The sequence below is a fragment of the Carica papaya genome, chromosome 9 (genome assembly GCF_054855325.1).
Source record: "Carica papaya isolate Zhongbai chromosome 9, ASM5485532v1, whole genome shotgun sequence".
Taxonomy (NCBI): Eukaryota; Viridiplantae; Streptophyta; class Magnoliopsida; order Brassicales; family Caricaceae; genus Carica; species Carica papaya.
Window position 1 is genome coordinate 34,415,001 of NC_142317.1, and position 15,510 is coordinate 34,430,510.

A 15,510-nucleotide genomic window follows, 5' to 3' on the forward strand; every position below is an offset into this window, starting at 1 on the left:
TAAACCACATATTTTACAGTTACTTCAACAATAATTTGAGGACCAAAAAGCATGGATATTAGCAAGATCACCAAGAGAGCAATTGATAGTCAACATATATCATAGAGAGACAGACTTGCAAATTACTTTTGGCTAAATGAAAAATTCAAGCATTTGCAACTTCTACTACTACTATGAATATCCTATATCATTTTCCTCACTTTGCTCCTCAAACTAGGCATGTGGTAACTAATAACTAAAAATTTTATATATCAATGATAATTATTAACTTAAAAATAAAAAGTAAGAGACTAAATGACATAAAATTATTTAGGTAATTATGTTAGATTAGTTAAATAATTATGTATTACATGATTGTTTATGTTATATGGTTATCCTATTATGTTCTCTTATGACACCCCGTAATGTCGATCAAAGAAATAGGTAAATCATCAATCTTGCAAGATGAGATAGAAGATAAAGAAAAAGGAGATATGGGGTGGGCGGAAGATCAATTCTTCAAGAACCAAATCGCTGCATGTTAGTGCTGGATTACCTTTTGATGTTTAGCAGATAGCTCAGCAACTGCAGTTTGCTTTCTTTCGTCTGCTGCTTGCAATAAACCTCACATGTCTTCCAAAACCTGAAATGTGAACACCATAACATGATGGCAACACCTTAGACATTCTTCACAGGCACATGATATGTTATGAAGTGAACCAAAAATTACAACATGATTCTGGTCCAACTAGTAACAATAACAATTGGAAGAATAAATTTGGACAAACATAAAATGAATTCAGTAGGTAAATATCAAGAAAAGATGCCACAGCAATTCAACTCCATCGTTTAAGGGAATATATTTCTACTGTATGTCAGTTATTTGTGGTTTTAAGATGGATTTAAAATACAACTTGAAAAAGTTGGTGCATAAATTTGGAGAAACATAAAGTGAATCCGGTGGGAAACTATCAAGAAACGATGCCACAGCAATACAACTTTCATCATTTACAGGAATATAAACATTTTCAAGTGTATGTTTGAGTTATTTGTGATTGTAAGATGGATTTGAGTTTTTTTAAAAAGTAAAAATGTATGAAAAAATAAGTGCATGAATAAACACATACAAGCAGACAAAAGATTCAATTTTCATCTTTCAAATGAACATTAAAAAATTTCAACTGTATGGTGGAACCGCCTGTGGTTGTAAGATACACTGCTAAACGACTATAAATAAAATGATAAATGCCAGAGTTACTCGTATGCATAAACGCCTGCAAGAAGACATACAAGGTTAACGTAATCCAACAGCTTAACTTTGAATGAATAAAGTCTCATTCAAGTCCTGTAATTATAAAAAGACTAATAATGCTACAGCCTATTCTCTATAAATACCATATATCGTTTTCTCACTTTGCTCCTTCTCAAACTAGGCATGTGGTAACTAATAACTAAAAATTTTATATATCAATTGTAACTAATAACTGATTTATTAAAAAGCATAAGATTATTTACGTGATTGTGTTAGATTAGTGAAATAATTATGTATTACATGATTGTTTGTGTTATATGGTTATCCTCTTAAGTTCTTTGATGACACTGCATAAAGTCATCAAATTAAAATTATGTAAATAGAGGTGCATAAAGTATTTGAAATAGATTCTGTTTACCTTGAAAAAAAAAAGAATCACTTCTTGCTAGTTTGAAACAAGATTAAAACAGTGATCACATATCCACAAAGCAAAAAGGAGATATTTTGCAAAAAAGAAAAAGAAAAATTAACAATCAACTCTATAGGCATAATGAGGTGCACCTGAAATCTTATAATCCAATGAGAAGAAGATGGAGGATTGAGCTTCAACTCCTCCAAAGCTTCCTTGATGCTCTCAAGCCCGCACCAAAGCATCAATGCTGCAGGCAAGGTACGCGTAATGCTTGTCTCCACAACCATCTCACCATTCTCCATCTTGCCCACTTCACCCCCATATCCACCATTGTCCCATCAAATCTAATCCCCTTTTAAACACCTAACAACACAAAAAGAAATTTAAAAATAATAATAAGCCAATAAATACAAGAAACAACAAAACAAGAACTGAGATATTTCTCTCCTGCATTGCAAATTAAAAATTTTTCGTCCAAAAACGAAAGCTGATTTTCACTTGGAAAATATAATAAATCACTTACTTGCCGGTTTGAAACAAATTAAAACTATGATCACATACCCACATAGCCAAAAGGAGATATTTTATAAGAAAACAAAATCAACAGTTAACTCTATATGCATAATGAGGTGCACCTGAAATCTTATGATCCCATGAGAAGAAGATGGAGGATTGAGCTTCAGCTCCCACTGAGCTTCCTTGATGTTATCAAGCCCGCTCTCAAGCGTCAATGTCGCAGGCAAGGCACGCGTAATGCTTGTCTCCACAACCACATCACCGTTCTCCATCTTTCCCAGTTCAAACATATCCACTATTGACCCATCAAATCTAATCCCTTTCACAACCAAACAACACAAAAAGAAATTTTAAAAAATGAGTTAATAAATTTTAAAAAAATAACAGAACGAGACTACAAAGCAAATAAAATAAAATAAAAACCTTTGGATTGAGGTTTTGAGGGGAACCAAGGAGAAAAGCGAAGGTTGTTGAGAAATGTGATTGCCATCGTGGAGTGTAGAAATTGAAGATTGTAATGATCCATGGGCCTGCGGGGGTGTTCTTTTTGGTGTTTCAAATTATCAGATTTCATGTTGGGGCTTGGAGGGGAATGGATAAGAGAAGAGAAAGTGAATGACGGAAGGGGGTTAGATTTTCTTCATCTTTAAAACGTAGCAATGAGCATATGAGGCGGGAAGCAGGAGATGGTGTGTTCAAGATGAAGAGCTGCTTGAAGAAAAAACGTAGCCCAAGTCAAGTGGAGAGTGGAAAGTGGCAAGATTTTTGAGAAAAAATAAAGAAAAGATTTCAGATTTCAATTTTGGAGGGCAACGGATATGAGAAGAGTCTTTTCACTTTTTTTTTCTGTTTCTTTTATGTGTCAGCTCTTCCTCTTTCCCCAGGTGCCGGAAAAATTGTCAGATGCATTGAAAATATAGAGAGAGTGAGTAAAAGAAAGGTTTACTGCAATGATAGATATGAGAAAAAAAAAGGGAGGCATGTCCTATTAGGTATTACGAAAACAGAGACTGAGCATTTCACAGCTTGCTTGTGCAGGTCTGTATATATACATATATATATTTATACTAATTTACTGGTTGACGGTGACTTCACTTCCTTTCTATAACCCATTAAATGCTTGATGGTGATTTCATTTCTTTTTCTAGGAAAAAATAATTATTTTATTTCCTTCTCTGTTAGTCTATACATACAAATACACTGTTGCTAAGCTACTCCCCTCAAAAGTACCATTATTGTTACTTCCACTCTTCCTCCTCTCTACTATCCTACCGCCTATATTTTCTTTATTTCAAAATCAGTTGAAGTTGTTTAAACTTCCAACAAATTAATTTTCTTAAGAATGTGTAAAATCTTGAAAATGTCTTGTTAAAATAATTAGGGAATACTTGGACATATCTGGTCCGTCCTTCTTTTGTAAATTTTTCTTTTTGTTGAATGTTCAAGTATCAAAGTTCCAAATGTTATATGCATAGATGGCAGCATGCATACTACTGAAATCACTATTTGATACACAGATTTTTCTCTCCGTATACAAACAGAGTGGCTAAGAAAAAGAATAAAATAATTAGAATCTACACACTGACTAGCTGACTTTTTCCCTCCAAAGACCAGAACCTTTGTCATGACAGATTAAAATAATTAGACTATTGGAAAAGCCTCTAAGTGTGGTTGTTACAAAAAAAATTTAAATATATTATTATTTATAGGCATTATTATAACTACTAAAATTAATTATAATTTCTAACAAACAAAATAAATTTAATTTATGACCCATAACTACTAACAAACTAAAGAATATATAAAAATTCTAATTTATGAAATTCGATTACTAACAGACAAATTAATTATATTTTTAATTTACAAATTAATTCTTAACAAAAACTATAGGAGACTAGCAGAACTATGTGTTAATTTTATAACCTCAAAAAATAAATACTAAAATGCATGGCAGAGCTTTTGAGATAAAAGGCAATAACAAAAAAAACATAAAGCCATCTAGACAGCGTCCTAGCCTAAGTTTTCAACACACGCCAAATCCATTAGTAGACATGGCATAGACCCATTCAAATGTGCTAATTGATTATTGAATATGTATATTATCATTTTAACCTAATGAAATATGCATTGCAAGAATCCATTATCATCTAAAATAAGAGTAAGATGTTGGCATCAAACAAAAGAAGTGTCGGATGTGGTAATACAAAGCTAAGCATGTCATCGTTGAGTCAATTTTAAAGTTAGCGTCAGTATTCGTAAGGCCTTGAGATCCTCATCGGTCATGTTCACAAAAGTTGTCATGTCAACCTGCATAATAATTAATAAGTGCATGCTAAAAGTGGAAGAAACAAATACATGAAAATGATTAGAAAAAGAAGAGTAACACAATAACAATGAATTTGGAGTACACATACTTCTTTTGCAAGTCTAATAGTCATTTTTTTAATGTTCGCGCCCCCATGGAAAGGAAATATTCTTCCTTTTCTCTAACTCCCAAAAAAATGATACATTTCCCACCATTCTCTGTTAAATTGTCGTGCATAGAAAGAAAATTGGTTTTAAATTGCCGTCCATAAAAAGGCAATTGAGCCCCCACAAGTGGCTGCGCGATATCATTGGCCTTCGTCTTGGTGAGGAGATCAAAGTCATCTTCAAGGTTCTACAGGAAATCTTCGCTCTCTGGACAACGAACATGCTCTCATCACTCAGATCAACCCTATCCCTAACTATTATGAACCCAAAAATAAAGTAAAAAATTATGTTCTTATTAAAGATATATTATTGTTTAAATAATAATGAAGTTAGGAAGTAGGATGAGATATATACATAATGGACAAGATAAATATGTCAGAGTTATTAAGATAAAGATGAAGTCTTGATGAGATAGACAATCTGGAGGAGATAGCATCGCAGACGTGAACTGGTACAGATGAGTGTGCTACAGGGATGGTGGCTAGATAGTTATGGTTATCACTTTTCGAGATGATTCTAACATGATTAGCTGAATATATTTAGTATTTTGTTCTGGAGCTTTTGTTTCAAAAGGGTTTTAGTTTAGGAGTTGAAGATTATATTACAAATTTTCTATACATAAACAAATGTTACGAAGAAAAGAAATTTGAAGTTGATACAAGAGGGAGACAAAATACCACTCGTTGACTACTAGAGGATTTCGTTCAATGAAAATTAAGATCTTGGCAGGTGCTCAAAACTCTCCAACACACATTTTTCAATCTTACAGTAGACCTTATTTTATTATTGTCACAAGAGGAAGCAAACTTTTCGCCATCCATCTTTCATCATTGCAATAAATCTTTATACAGCATCTTATATATATGTATGTGCATATGTAATGTGTATATATGCTGTCCAGCACAATATTTTGCTTAATGAAGAAGCAATATATTCATATATATGTATATTATCTCGTTAATATTATTATCATTAATATCGCAAATGATTCTAACTAATCTTATCTTTTAATTTTTTTTCTTTGATACATTGGATAATGAAAGATATGGCTCAAGTTATTGATTGTTGAAACTTTGTAGTTGTTTTGTCTACGAGTTCAATTTTTTAAGTCATTTTAAGGCATATGCATATGTTCTTGATATATATATACACACATATATGTAGTTAACTGTTACTAAGAATAAATATACATACATATATATAGGATATGAAAATTTGGTGGCACTGAGACAAGATTTGTATCACTGTATAGGCTATGGAAGTTTCTAGTCAGACACCTGGATGCTACTAAGAATCTGAAGGCAAGGACAATAATATAATCATTAAGGGACACTAATAAAACAAATAATTTAAAGTATCTATTGAAGTCTACATACAGATCTCTATGGATAAAATTTCAAACACATTAATTATAGAAGTTATATACAGTTAAGAAGTAATCAATACTAACAATCCTATCAATGAGATAATGCATAAACTATTAACGATTTCAAATAATGATATAATACTAACAATCATATCACTAAGATAATGCATAAACTAGTAATAATTACAATAAATAATATAATACAAAAACTACATACTAAATTCCTAATTTATTATTTCTCATCCAAGCCACATCATAGTAGAAGGAGAGCACAATTAGGCCTCCGATTTGCAACATGTCATTTGTATTAAGCCTATTCATAGCAATCCACTTCAAAAATCTAAAGCTTCAAAGGAACTCCACTTTTTCAACTACCTTAGTAGAAATTTTAATCACGGAAAGATAAAGTCTAAATTAAAGCAATTCTGCCAAGCAGAATAAACAATGCACTCTTCCAACACTAAGGCTTATAGAGATGCTATTGACAACCCAATGCCAAAATAAGGGGAATCAAGAATTATCTGAAAAGATCACACAAGTAATCTACCAATTTATCTTCCATTTTAAGTGCGATTGAAATGCTCCAGTATAGTGAAGTCTCGCTGGCAAAAGATGCGATTATATGAGCAATTTGTTGCAATACTATATCTGTTAAGTGTTGTAGGAAATGATGGATTATGAACGACAAAACAGAAAAATAATTTGAAACTTTATATGTTTATTATAATTTTATAGTGTATTTTTTCAAAATCATTAGTAATTTTTTTTTATAAAAGATTAAGAAAGATGATAAAGATACAATAGAAATAATGAAAAATATCCTCCACATGTTACAGACTACAATGAACCAAAAACATTTAGAAAGGGATATAACATCATAAAAAAAAAAAAAAAAGGTATACAAATTTATGGAGATACCACGCCGCCCACAGAAACAACCCTTTTGTTCATCTTTTAAACCCACAAACATCAATTGCTTTCTATGGGTGGTGGACTGCTTTCTACAACACTTCAGTAGTGGGTAGAAAAAAATTTGAAGAAATGAAAACTAAATCTACTGAGTTATTTTTAATTCATATTTAGTTTATTATTTTGTCATCTACTAGATTTCTTATCTGTTGATTTCTTCGATTTTATGCAATGATAATTTAGCAATTATTTGTATGGACTTATTTTTTAAAAATATTTTGCATTTTGTTAAGTTAATTTTTTACATAGGATATTAATATTTCTTATTTCTTTGTATTTAATTTAATTTCTTATCTACTAGAATTCTTGTTTCTAAATTTCTTAGATTCTTTATGATAGGATAGTTAATTACTCTCGGTTTATCTCAATTCTTTCTTAGATTTTAAGGAAGAGCTTTCTCAACAAAATTTTGTTAGAATCCTATTAAAGAAGTCAAGTGTTCTTGACCACACCAAAGAAAAAATCCAATGCTTCTATGATAAGTATCCAGCACAGAAGAAGGTTTCCTAGTCAAAGTAGAAAACAGAAACTAATTCTTGTATTAATAGTGTAGTTTCATGACTTTGGAGGAAACAACCGAAACTCAAACTAATTTCAATACAATTTTTAATCCGTTACAACATAATTTAATGAAAGATTCTAAACACCAAACTGGCAAAATTAACAGCTTAGTTCCAAGAAGATTTGGAGGATGAAACATAGGCATAAAAAGATGCATGAGGCCCTTTAAGGAATAGTCATTATGTGAAAATAAAATAATTTTATTCTATTATGACTAATATATATAGTAAAAAAATTTACAAAAGCGAGGAGGATAACAGATAAATTATTTCTATTTGTTGAAACATAAAGGAAAAAAAAAACAAACTCTATTGGGAACAAAGTACCTAATATTCATATGGTAATCCTGAATCCTGAATCCTAAAACCTAAAAAATTAAATTTCTCTAAAACTACTATTTCTCTCCTACATTGCATTTTAAAAAAATTTCATCAAAAAACAAACATTTTTAGCCACTCATTTCACATTTATGGAAAACTAAAGCTGTTTTTCCCTGCAAAATAAAATGAATCACTTCATGCCGGTTTGAAACAAATTAAAATTATGATCACATACCCACATACCTAAAAGGAGATATTTTGCAAGAACAAACAAAAAAAGAAAAATCAACAATCAACTCTATATGCATAATGAGGTGCACGTGAAATCTCATGAGAAAATGGAGGATTGAGCTTCAACTCCCCCAAGCTTCCTTGATGTTATCAGGCCCGCTCTCGAGCGCAAATGTCGCAGGCAAGGTACCGCGTAACCTTGTCTCCAGAACCACATCACCGTTCCCCATCTTTCTCCAGTTTAAATTGACCCATCAAATCTAATCCCTTGGGCAACCAAACGACTAAAAAAGAAATTTTAAAAAAATAATAAGTTCAAAAATATAAGAAACAACATAACAAGCCATTGAGAGATAACGAGAATATAAAGAAAAGAAAATAAAAAAACCTTTGAACTGAAGTTTTGAGGGGAACCAAGAGGAGAAGATCGAAGGATGTTGAGAAAAGCGATTGGCATCGTCGGGTGTAGAAAATGAAGGTCTTAATGGTGGAAGTTTAGAGTGTCAAGATCATTGAAGAAAAATGGCTAGGGGGTGTTGGGGGTTATTCTTTTTGGTGTTTCAAATTATCAGATTTCATGTTGGGGCTTGGAGGGAAACGGTAAGAGGAGAAACTGAAATGATGGAGGAGATAGATTTTCTTCATCTTTATAAGGTGAGGCGGGAGGCAGAAAGATGGCGTGCTCGAGATGAAGAGCACCGTGAAGAAAAGAAGATGTCGTGTTCGAGTTTGTCAATGATTTCAGCTATAAATGTAGCCGAAGTTTAAGTGGAAAATGGCACGAAATTTGAGAAAAAATAAAGAGAAGATGGCATTTCAAATCATCAGATTTCAATTTTGGAGGGCAAACGAATAAGAGAAGCGAGTCTTTTCATTCTTTTTTCTTTTTCTTTTATGGGTCAGTTTTTCCTGGTGCATGAGAAAATGTCAGATGCATTGAAAATATATATACAGAGAGAGAGAGAGAGAGAGAGAGAGAGAGAGTGAAAGCAAGGTTTATTGCAGTTTTTTCTATACACCATTCACTGCTTAATGGTGACTACATTTCTTTTCTAAAAAAATATATATTTTATTTCCCTCTCTATCTTCTCTTCTCTCTTCAAGATAACTACCACCATAAATATATACAATCTGTACATACAAATGGCTACTGTTTGTAAAAAGCTGAGCAGTACCAATTACTCCCCTCATAAGTACCATTACTATGGAACAACATTGAGCAAAAAATTTCTCTAAGACGAGATTGTTTAAAACCCAAAATGATTTTGCACAGATGCTCCGATGAACCCTTCATTGACTTGAAATAGTAAGATAAAAAAATCTCTTCAGGTTATGAATAATTAGAAATGCTGCTATTTTAATCAAGAAAAGAGCTATAACGCAAAAAGAAGAAAACATAATTTTTCTTTATAAGCATCAGGAAATACAGAAAGAAGAAGAAATTGCTCTGGAAAAGATGAGAGTCATAACCTAATCATATGAAGATTTTCTGTGGTTGCTTGTGGGAGAATAGTAATTTTTGAACACTAACCTGTCTCTGTTCTTTTATGCCTCTCTCTCTCTCTCTCTCTCTCTCTCTCTCTCTCTCTCTACATGGCTTGCAGGTTTCAATAAATATTGTAAAAGAAAACATAGCCAAGAAGAGAAGTAAGGGGTTCCTTTTTTGCGGGTCTTAGAACCCATTTTTAGGTTTTTTCTGTTCCTCTATCAAGAAGAAACAGAATCGAGAAGAGAATGAAGAGAATCCATTTCTAGGTTCTCTCTCTGTCTCTCTAGAAACTGAAAGAAGAAACAGAAACGAGAGGAGAATGAAAAAACCCATTTCTATGTTCTCTCTTTCTCTCTTTAGAAATGGAAAAAAGAAACAGAATGGAGGAGAGAATGAAAATACCCATTTATGTGCTTATGAATCTTCTTCTTCTTCTACCGGCTGATATATTTCTACTCTGCTTCTCTTCTCCCTTACTTTCTCTTCTCTACCAGGTTCTGGATATTTTGAAAGAAGAAAGTGTTGAGGGTTTTTAAAGGTTCAAATTAGAATCTTTTTTTTGGCCGATTATCTCATAACAGTTTATAATAAATTAAATAATTTGAAATTGTTGATGTAATAGCAATTTAATTTCATTTCATTTCATTATATTTAATTGTTACATCAGATCTGGGTTCATTTTCACTTGCTTAAAATCAAATTATGAATTAAACCTTATATTATCTTCTTCCCACCGCCTTTTTCCTTTTAAAATTCAATCTTCCTCGTGCCTACAAGTCTTCCCTCAGAGGAAGATAGAGATACAAGCAGAGTTCATAAATTTTTATTTTTCCTGCTTAATTGTTTAAATATTTTCAATTTTTTTTTTTAATATAATTTTTAACAAATCATAGTGTGGAATTCATCTATGATTGCTAAAATAATTAGGGAAAACTGGGAACAATCAGCAAAAAAAATTACAAAAAAAAAAGAACGGACCAGATGGATTTTGTCATTATCAATTAAATGTTATATGCATTGACCCAACATCCACAACCAGAAACATTCAGTTAATAATGCTGGCTTTTCCCTCTAAGATCAGAACCTTTGTCATGACAGGTTTTCTTACAAAATAATCAGAATCTACACTCTGTTAAATTACCGTGCACAAAAAGGCAATTGTTCCGAACTATCTTGAACAAAAGCCAACAAGTAGCAAAATAATATGGGCCTACAAGTAAAATTTCCATGCCTTTTGTTGAGACTTTTCCTCGCAACTGAGTTGGAAGCTGTTTTACTCTCTAGTTCAGGGGCTTCAATTACAACATTTTTTGCTGAGTAGCTTGACAGCCACCGATTTTGGTTTTGGCGGATCAAAATTTGCCGTTGTTAATTCACGGTCCCAAATAGCTTTTCGCGAATAAACTTGTTGAAAATTCTAGCAGATGAACCATAAACCAGTAAAAAGAGATAAAGAGAGAGAGTATTATACTATTATTATTGATAAAATTCTACATTAAAAAAAAAGGGATGGAGAGAAAGATGAAATAGATGATACAAAAATTCTAAATTCGCAGAGGGGAGAGAGAGAAATGTAATTTGCCCTTATGAGCACCTCAAATAATATTTTCTTGTTCTTTCCTTATAAGAAAACAGATGAAGAAATTATATATTTAAACCAATTGTAGAAATACCACCTACGTATTCTCAATGATAAAATACATGTTTATATATATATATATATTAAATTAATGTATATAATAAAATTAGAAAAATAGAAAAATATATTTAGTGCCATATTGTTGTTAATGTATAAATTTTAATTATATAAGGTGAGAGAAACAAAAACTAATTTGGAATTCAAAATTTTCAGTTTAGTTATAAGGATTTGGTTAGTTAAGTTGATTTTAAATTTTTTTTAACGGAATAAATAGATACTATTAAGTAATTATATTGATTGTTCAATATACTCCTAACTAAATTATTGAATTTAATTAGTCACATATATGACACGTTTGAATTTTGATTTTTTGTTAATTTGTTTGGATGATATCGAGTTTCCGGATTATTAAATCTAAATTCAAATCATCCATTTTATTACATTAATATCAATATAAATATCTATACTAAACAAAATTAAAATGTATTTATTAATATATTTAATATTATATTATTATTTAATTTATTATATAACATACTATATTTAATTTAATAAATTGACATATATAACAAGTTGATTTCAGATGAATGTTGGAAGATTACAACCAAAGCACCTCAAGCTGCCACCTTTTTTTTTTACTAACTCAAACTCGACCTGAACCCAAAACCCTAAATCCAAAACCCAAAATCTTAAATCTTAAACTCTAAAACTCTAAACCCTAAAACTCTAAAACGCTAATGATATTTACTCATGTTTCCTCCTAGTTTTTTTATTAGATATTGGTTGTTAATAAAATTATTCATCAAACTACTAATTTTTTGACAAACATGTTGCAACCTTCTCCTTCGTTGTTAGATGTCTCTTTAAGAAATTGATATTTATAGATTTTTAGTTCCTTCATTATACATTTGAATGTTGATGAGACAATAAAGAAAGAAAGAGTAAGAAATTTTGGAATAGAAGATGAAAAATTTGAACTTATCTTCGAAGTTAGTTTTTCCCATAAAATATTTTTTCATATTAACTAATAATATTTTTATATATACAAAAAATATATGTATTAATTATATATATATGAAAACATTTAAATGACACGATACTTTTAGTAAAAAAACGATTTAAGATTGAACAAATGATTGTAACTATTAATTGATAATTAGTTACATACTAATATTTACACATTTGATTTAGATGAGTGGTTTTGGTTTACAATATTGTGATTTATTAATTTAATTAATTATAAATTTGATAATAAAATTATTATAAATTTAATATTTGTTTCTATTAACTTAAAATGATACTTGGGAAGAAAATTAAAAATAAAAGAACAAAACAGACAATTTCGTAGTAGTTTCCTCTTGATTTCTTATATATTGGTTTTGAACACACTAAGTAAAGTTTTGATTTGTCAATATTTTATGAACAAACTGAAAATAATGTTAATTAGTTGAATTTGGTTAATTTTGGGTATTAATCCAAAAGATCATGAGTTTAGATCATATTATTGACAATTTTATTTTAATTTTCACATTTTGTCTGTACATAACGATGCAAATAGGATGGATTTTTCAAGGTATGTTTTAAAAAAATATTTTTGTCATTCTCAGCTATCATGTGGCATAGACACCAAAACAATAACGTCTTTTAAAGAAAGTGATTTTTTTAGAAATCTTTTAGAAGTATGAAGATTAGTTTAAAATAAAAGAAACTCTGAGTTTGTAGTATATATATATATATATATATAATTGTGTTAACTATTTAATCAAAGAAATGAGTTAGAAAAGCTCATAGTTATTAGTTCTTCCAACACATCGGTAGTCATTGAACACGTTTTAGCCGCCATGCATATGGAGAAACAAACAAGAGAAGGTGTCCTGTGCATACATATTTATATATGCGTATATATATATTAAATTTATGTCTATCGAGCCTGAGGACCAATTTCAACACCGAGATTAAGAGGGATGATATCAAAAGAGGTAAATGATGTAATGTCACGAGATATTTTAGTCTCCAAACACTCATTCAACTCAATCACAACATGGTTCATAGGTGGCCTCTGGATTGAAGTTGAAGGTACACATGACATGGCTATCTCCAAAGCTTTCCACACTGAATTCATTTCATAATTCTCTTCCAGTCTCGGATCAATTATCCTTCTGATATCTTTTTTCTCCATAAACAAACTCACCCATTTTGTTATGTTTGTGTTTTCATGGGTTTGTATCACTGCAGGCTGTCCCGTAATTAGCTCCAATAGAACCACACCAAAGCTGTATACATCACTTTTCTCCATTAACCTCCCAGATGAATAGTATCTGCACCATTCTTTGAATTAATAATTATATATACATGTGTGTGTGTGTGTGTACATATATCATATTTTGTGAAATGTTAAACTTACTTTGAGTCTAAATATCCCACTGTACCAGCAATTGAAGTCAATAAATGGTTGCCACTTTCAACTGGAAAGAATTTTGAGAACCCAAAATCAGCAATCTTTGCTTGTATTTTTTCATTCAGTAAAATGTTTGCACTCTTCACATCTCTGTGGATTATTGGTGGATTGCACCCACGATGCAGGTATTCTAGCCCTGCACCATATATATATATATATATATATATAGAGTAAATAGAGTTTCAGTGAAACAAAAGTGAAGTAAATATGTACATAAACCAATTGTTCTTGCTGACCTTGTGCTGCGTCAACTGCAATTTGGAGTCTCTCTTTCCAACTCAATACTTGATTTGCTTCAGCTGAGTTTTTAGAAACTAAAGTAAAGGATTCTGTTTTTCTAAACACCAAAAAATTAAAGTGGACAAGAGGAGAGATTAGGAAACTACCTGATAGATACTGCTCTAAGTATCCATAAGACATGTGCTCATAGACAATCCCAAAATTAGTACTGTCATGGCAGTATCCGACAAGGGTAGTTAAGTTTTTATGATGAACACGCATCAACAGCTGAGCCTGTGGTGTACAATAACCCAAGTTTGAAACTTATATTTTGAAATAGGAAAAGAGGAATTTGACTCTAGTTTTTAAATATCAACCTCGGTTCGAAACTGTTATGACCCTTGAGCTGAGAAAGAAGAAAGCATTTTGACAGCAACTTGCATTCCATCATCCAGTTTACCGTGGTACACTGTTCCAAATCCTCCTTTCCCAACAACAGTTTCAAAGTTATTGGTAATACTTACAATTTCAGTGTATGTAAACTGTCGATTATCTGATTTCAGAGATCCTTGTTTGAACTTGAGTAGAAAGTGTTAAGCTATCAAGAGCATGTCACTTATGTCATTAAAGTCTATGTTACAAAAGTTTCAAAGAATTTTTTCATAACATTGAATATTTTCAATCGTTTCAGCATATATTCCTCTATTACCTTTTTTCCTTTTGAATATCCTTCGAAAAAAAAATGCAACAACCAATAAGACTACCAATGAGATTATGACTGCAACAACTGGCACTACAATGTTTTTCTTCTCTTTTCTGCATGGAGGCGAGAGACAAATATCCGGATTCGCTTCAATACTGTCATTAGAATTAACCTTAGGAGGGGAAGTCATTATAAAAGTTGGAGAATCGAAAAATGACCAAAATTTGAATATGTTATATTTTGCATATAGTGAAACAGTTAACAAGTAAACAAGTTTTACCTCATGTATATTTCTTGATTGAAGAGTGAATGCTCGAGCTAACCCCATATCTGCTATCTTAAGTGATATTGTCTGTCGATCTATTAGGAGATTGTGAGGCTTAAGGTTCATGCGATGAAAACACAATTTCCTTATCTGATTTAAGTGAAGATTGAAGAAAATGCCTATGTAACACTCCACGGGCATGACAGTAATGTATAATTGAGACTGATTTGGGCTTAATGGGCCTTAATTAATTCAGGTGGTTATGTCCATTTATTTTGGGTCTTATGCCATTTTCGTTAATTCATTTTGTGCTTTAGGTCTTGTAAATAATTTAGGCTATTTTGAACTATTTATTTCTGATTTTAGCTGTCCGGGGCAATTTATTCTTAGGTTTAGGCGCCTAAAATAATTTAGGCTATTTGGGTAACTTTTACATAATTTGGTTTGGGCCAATTTGATGGGCTTAATGGGCCTTTTACAATGTTTACCAATTTGATTTGGGCCTTGGGCCTTGGGCCTTTTACATAATTTGGGTCACCTTTTTCCTGCATATGTCCAGCACTACCCTTTTCATAAAATATTAAATATAATGCAAAAAAATTATCTTATAAGAAAAATCAACTTTTGCTAATTTTATTTGACAACTTCTTTAATTTTAA

At 31.2% G+C, this 15,510-nt stretch overlaps 2 protein-coding genes across 11 annotated transcripts in view; both read right to left on the bottom strand.

Moving 5' to 3' along the window:
* Nucleotides 1-10,206, bottom strand: part of LOC110815794 (protein PHYLLO, chloroplastic-like) — an 11,219-nt gene extending 1,013 nt beyond the window's left edge. The window contains exons 1-5 of one of the 10 annotated variants that reach the window (XM_088211475.1): nt 2,997-3,181; nt 2,583-2,867; nt 2,279-2,478; nt 1,793-2,006; nt 537-622 (exon numbers count right to left, since the gene is read on the bottom strand). In XM_088211475.1, coding sequence (XP_088067601.1) covers nt 1,956-2,006; nt 2,279-2,478; nt 2,583-2,733 — 402 coding nt within the window. In that variant the 5' untranslated portion in view covers nt 2,734-2,867; nt 2,997-3,181 and the 3' untranslated portion in view covers nt 537-622; nt 1,793-1,955. Of the gene's footprint in view, nt 1-535; nt 623-1,792; nt 2,007-2,278; nt 2,479-2,582; nt 3,182-4,382; nt 4,467-4,573; nt 4,886-5,825; nt 5,927-8,167; nt 8,363-8,466; nt 8,988-9,969 lie in introns of those variants that run through there. The other 9 variants (XR_015816349.1, XR_015816351.1, XR_015816348.1 and 6 more) reach the window with 9 other exon arrangements.
* A 2,921-nt stretch (nt 10,207-13,127) lies between these two features.
* On the bottom strand, nt 13,128-14,914 carry LOC110815788 (putative LRR receptor-like protein kinase At1g51890). Its single transcript, XM_088212125.1, is given in 6 exon segments — nt 13,128-13,524; nt 13,611-13,800; nt 13,901-13,963; nt 14,048-14,177; nt 14,261-14,461; nt 14,648-14,914. Coding segments are annotated over 6 exon segments (1,248 nt in total).
* Between the last annotated feature and the right edge of the window lie 596 nt (nt 14,915-15,510).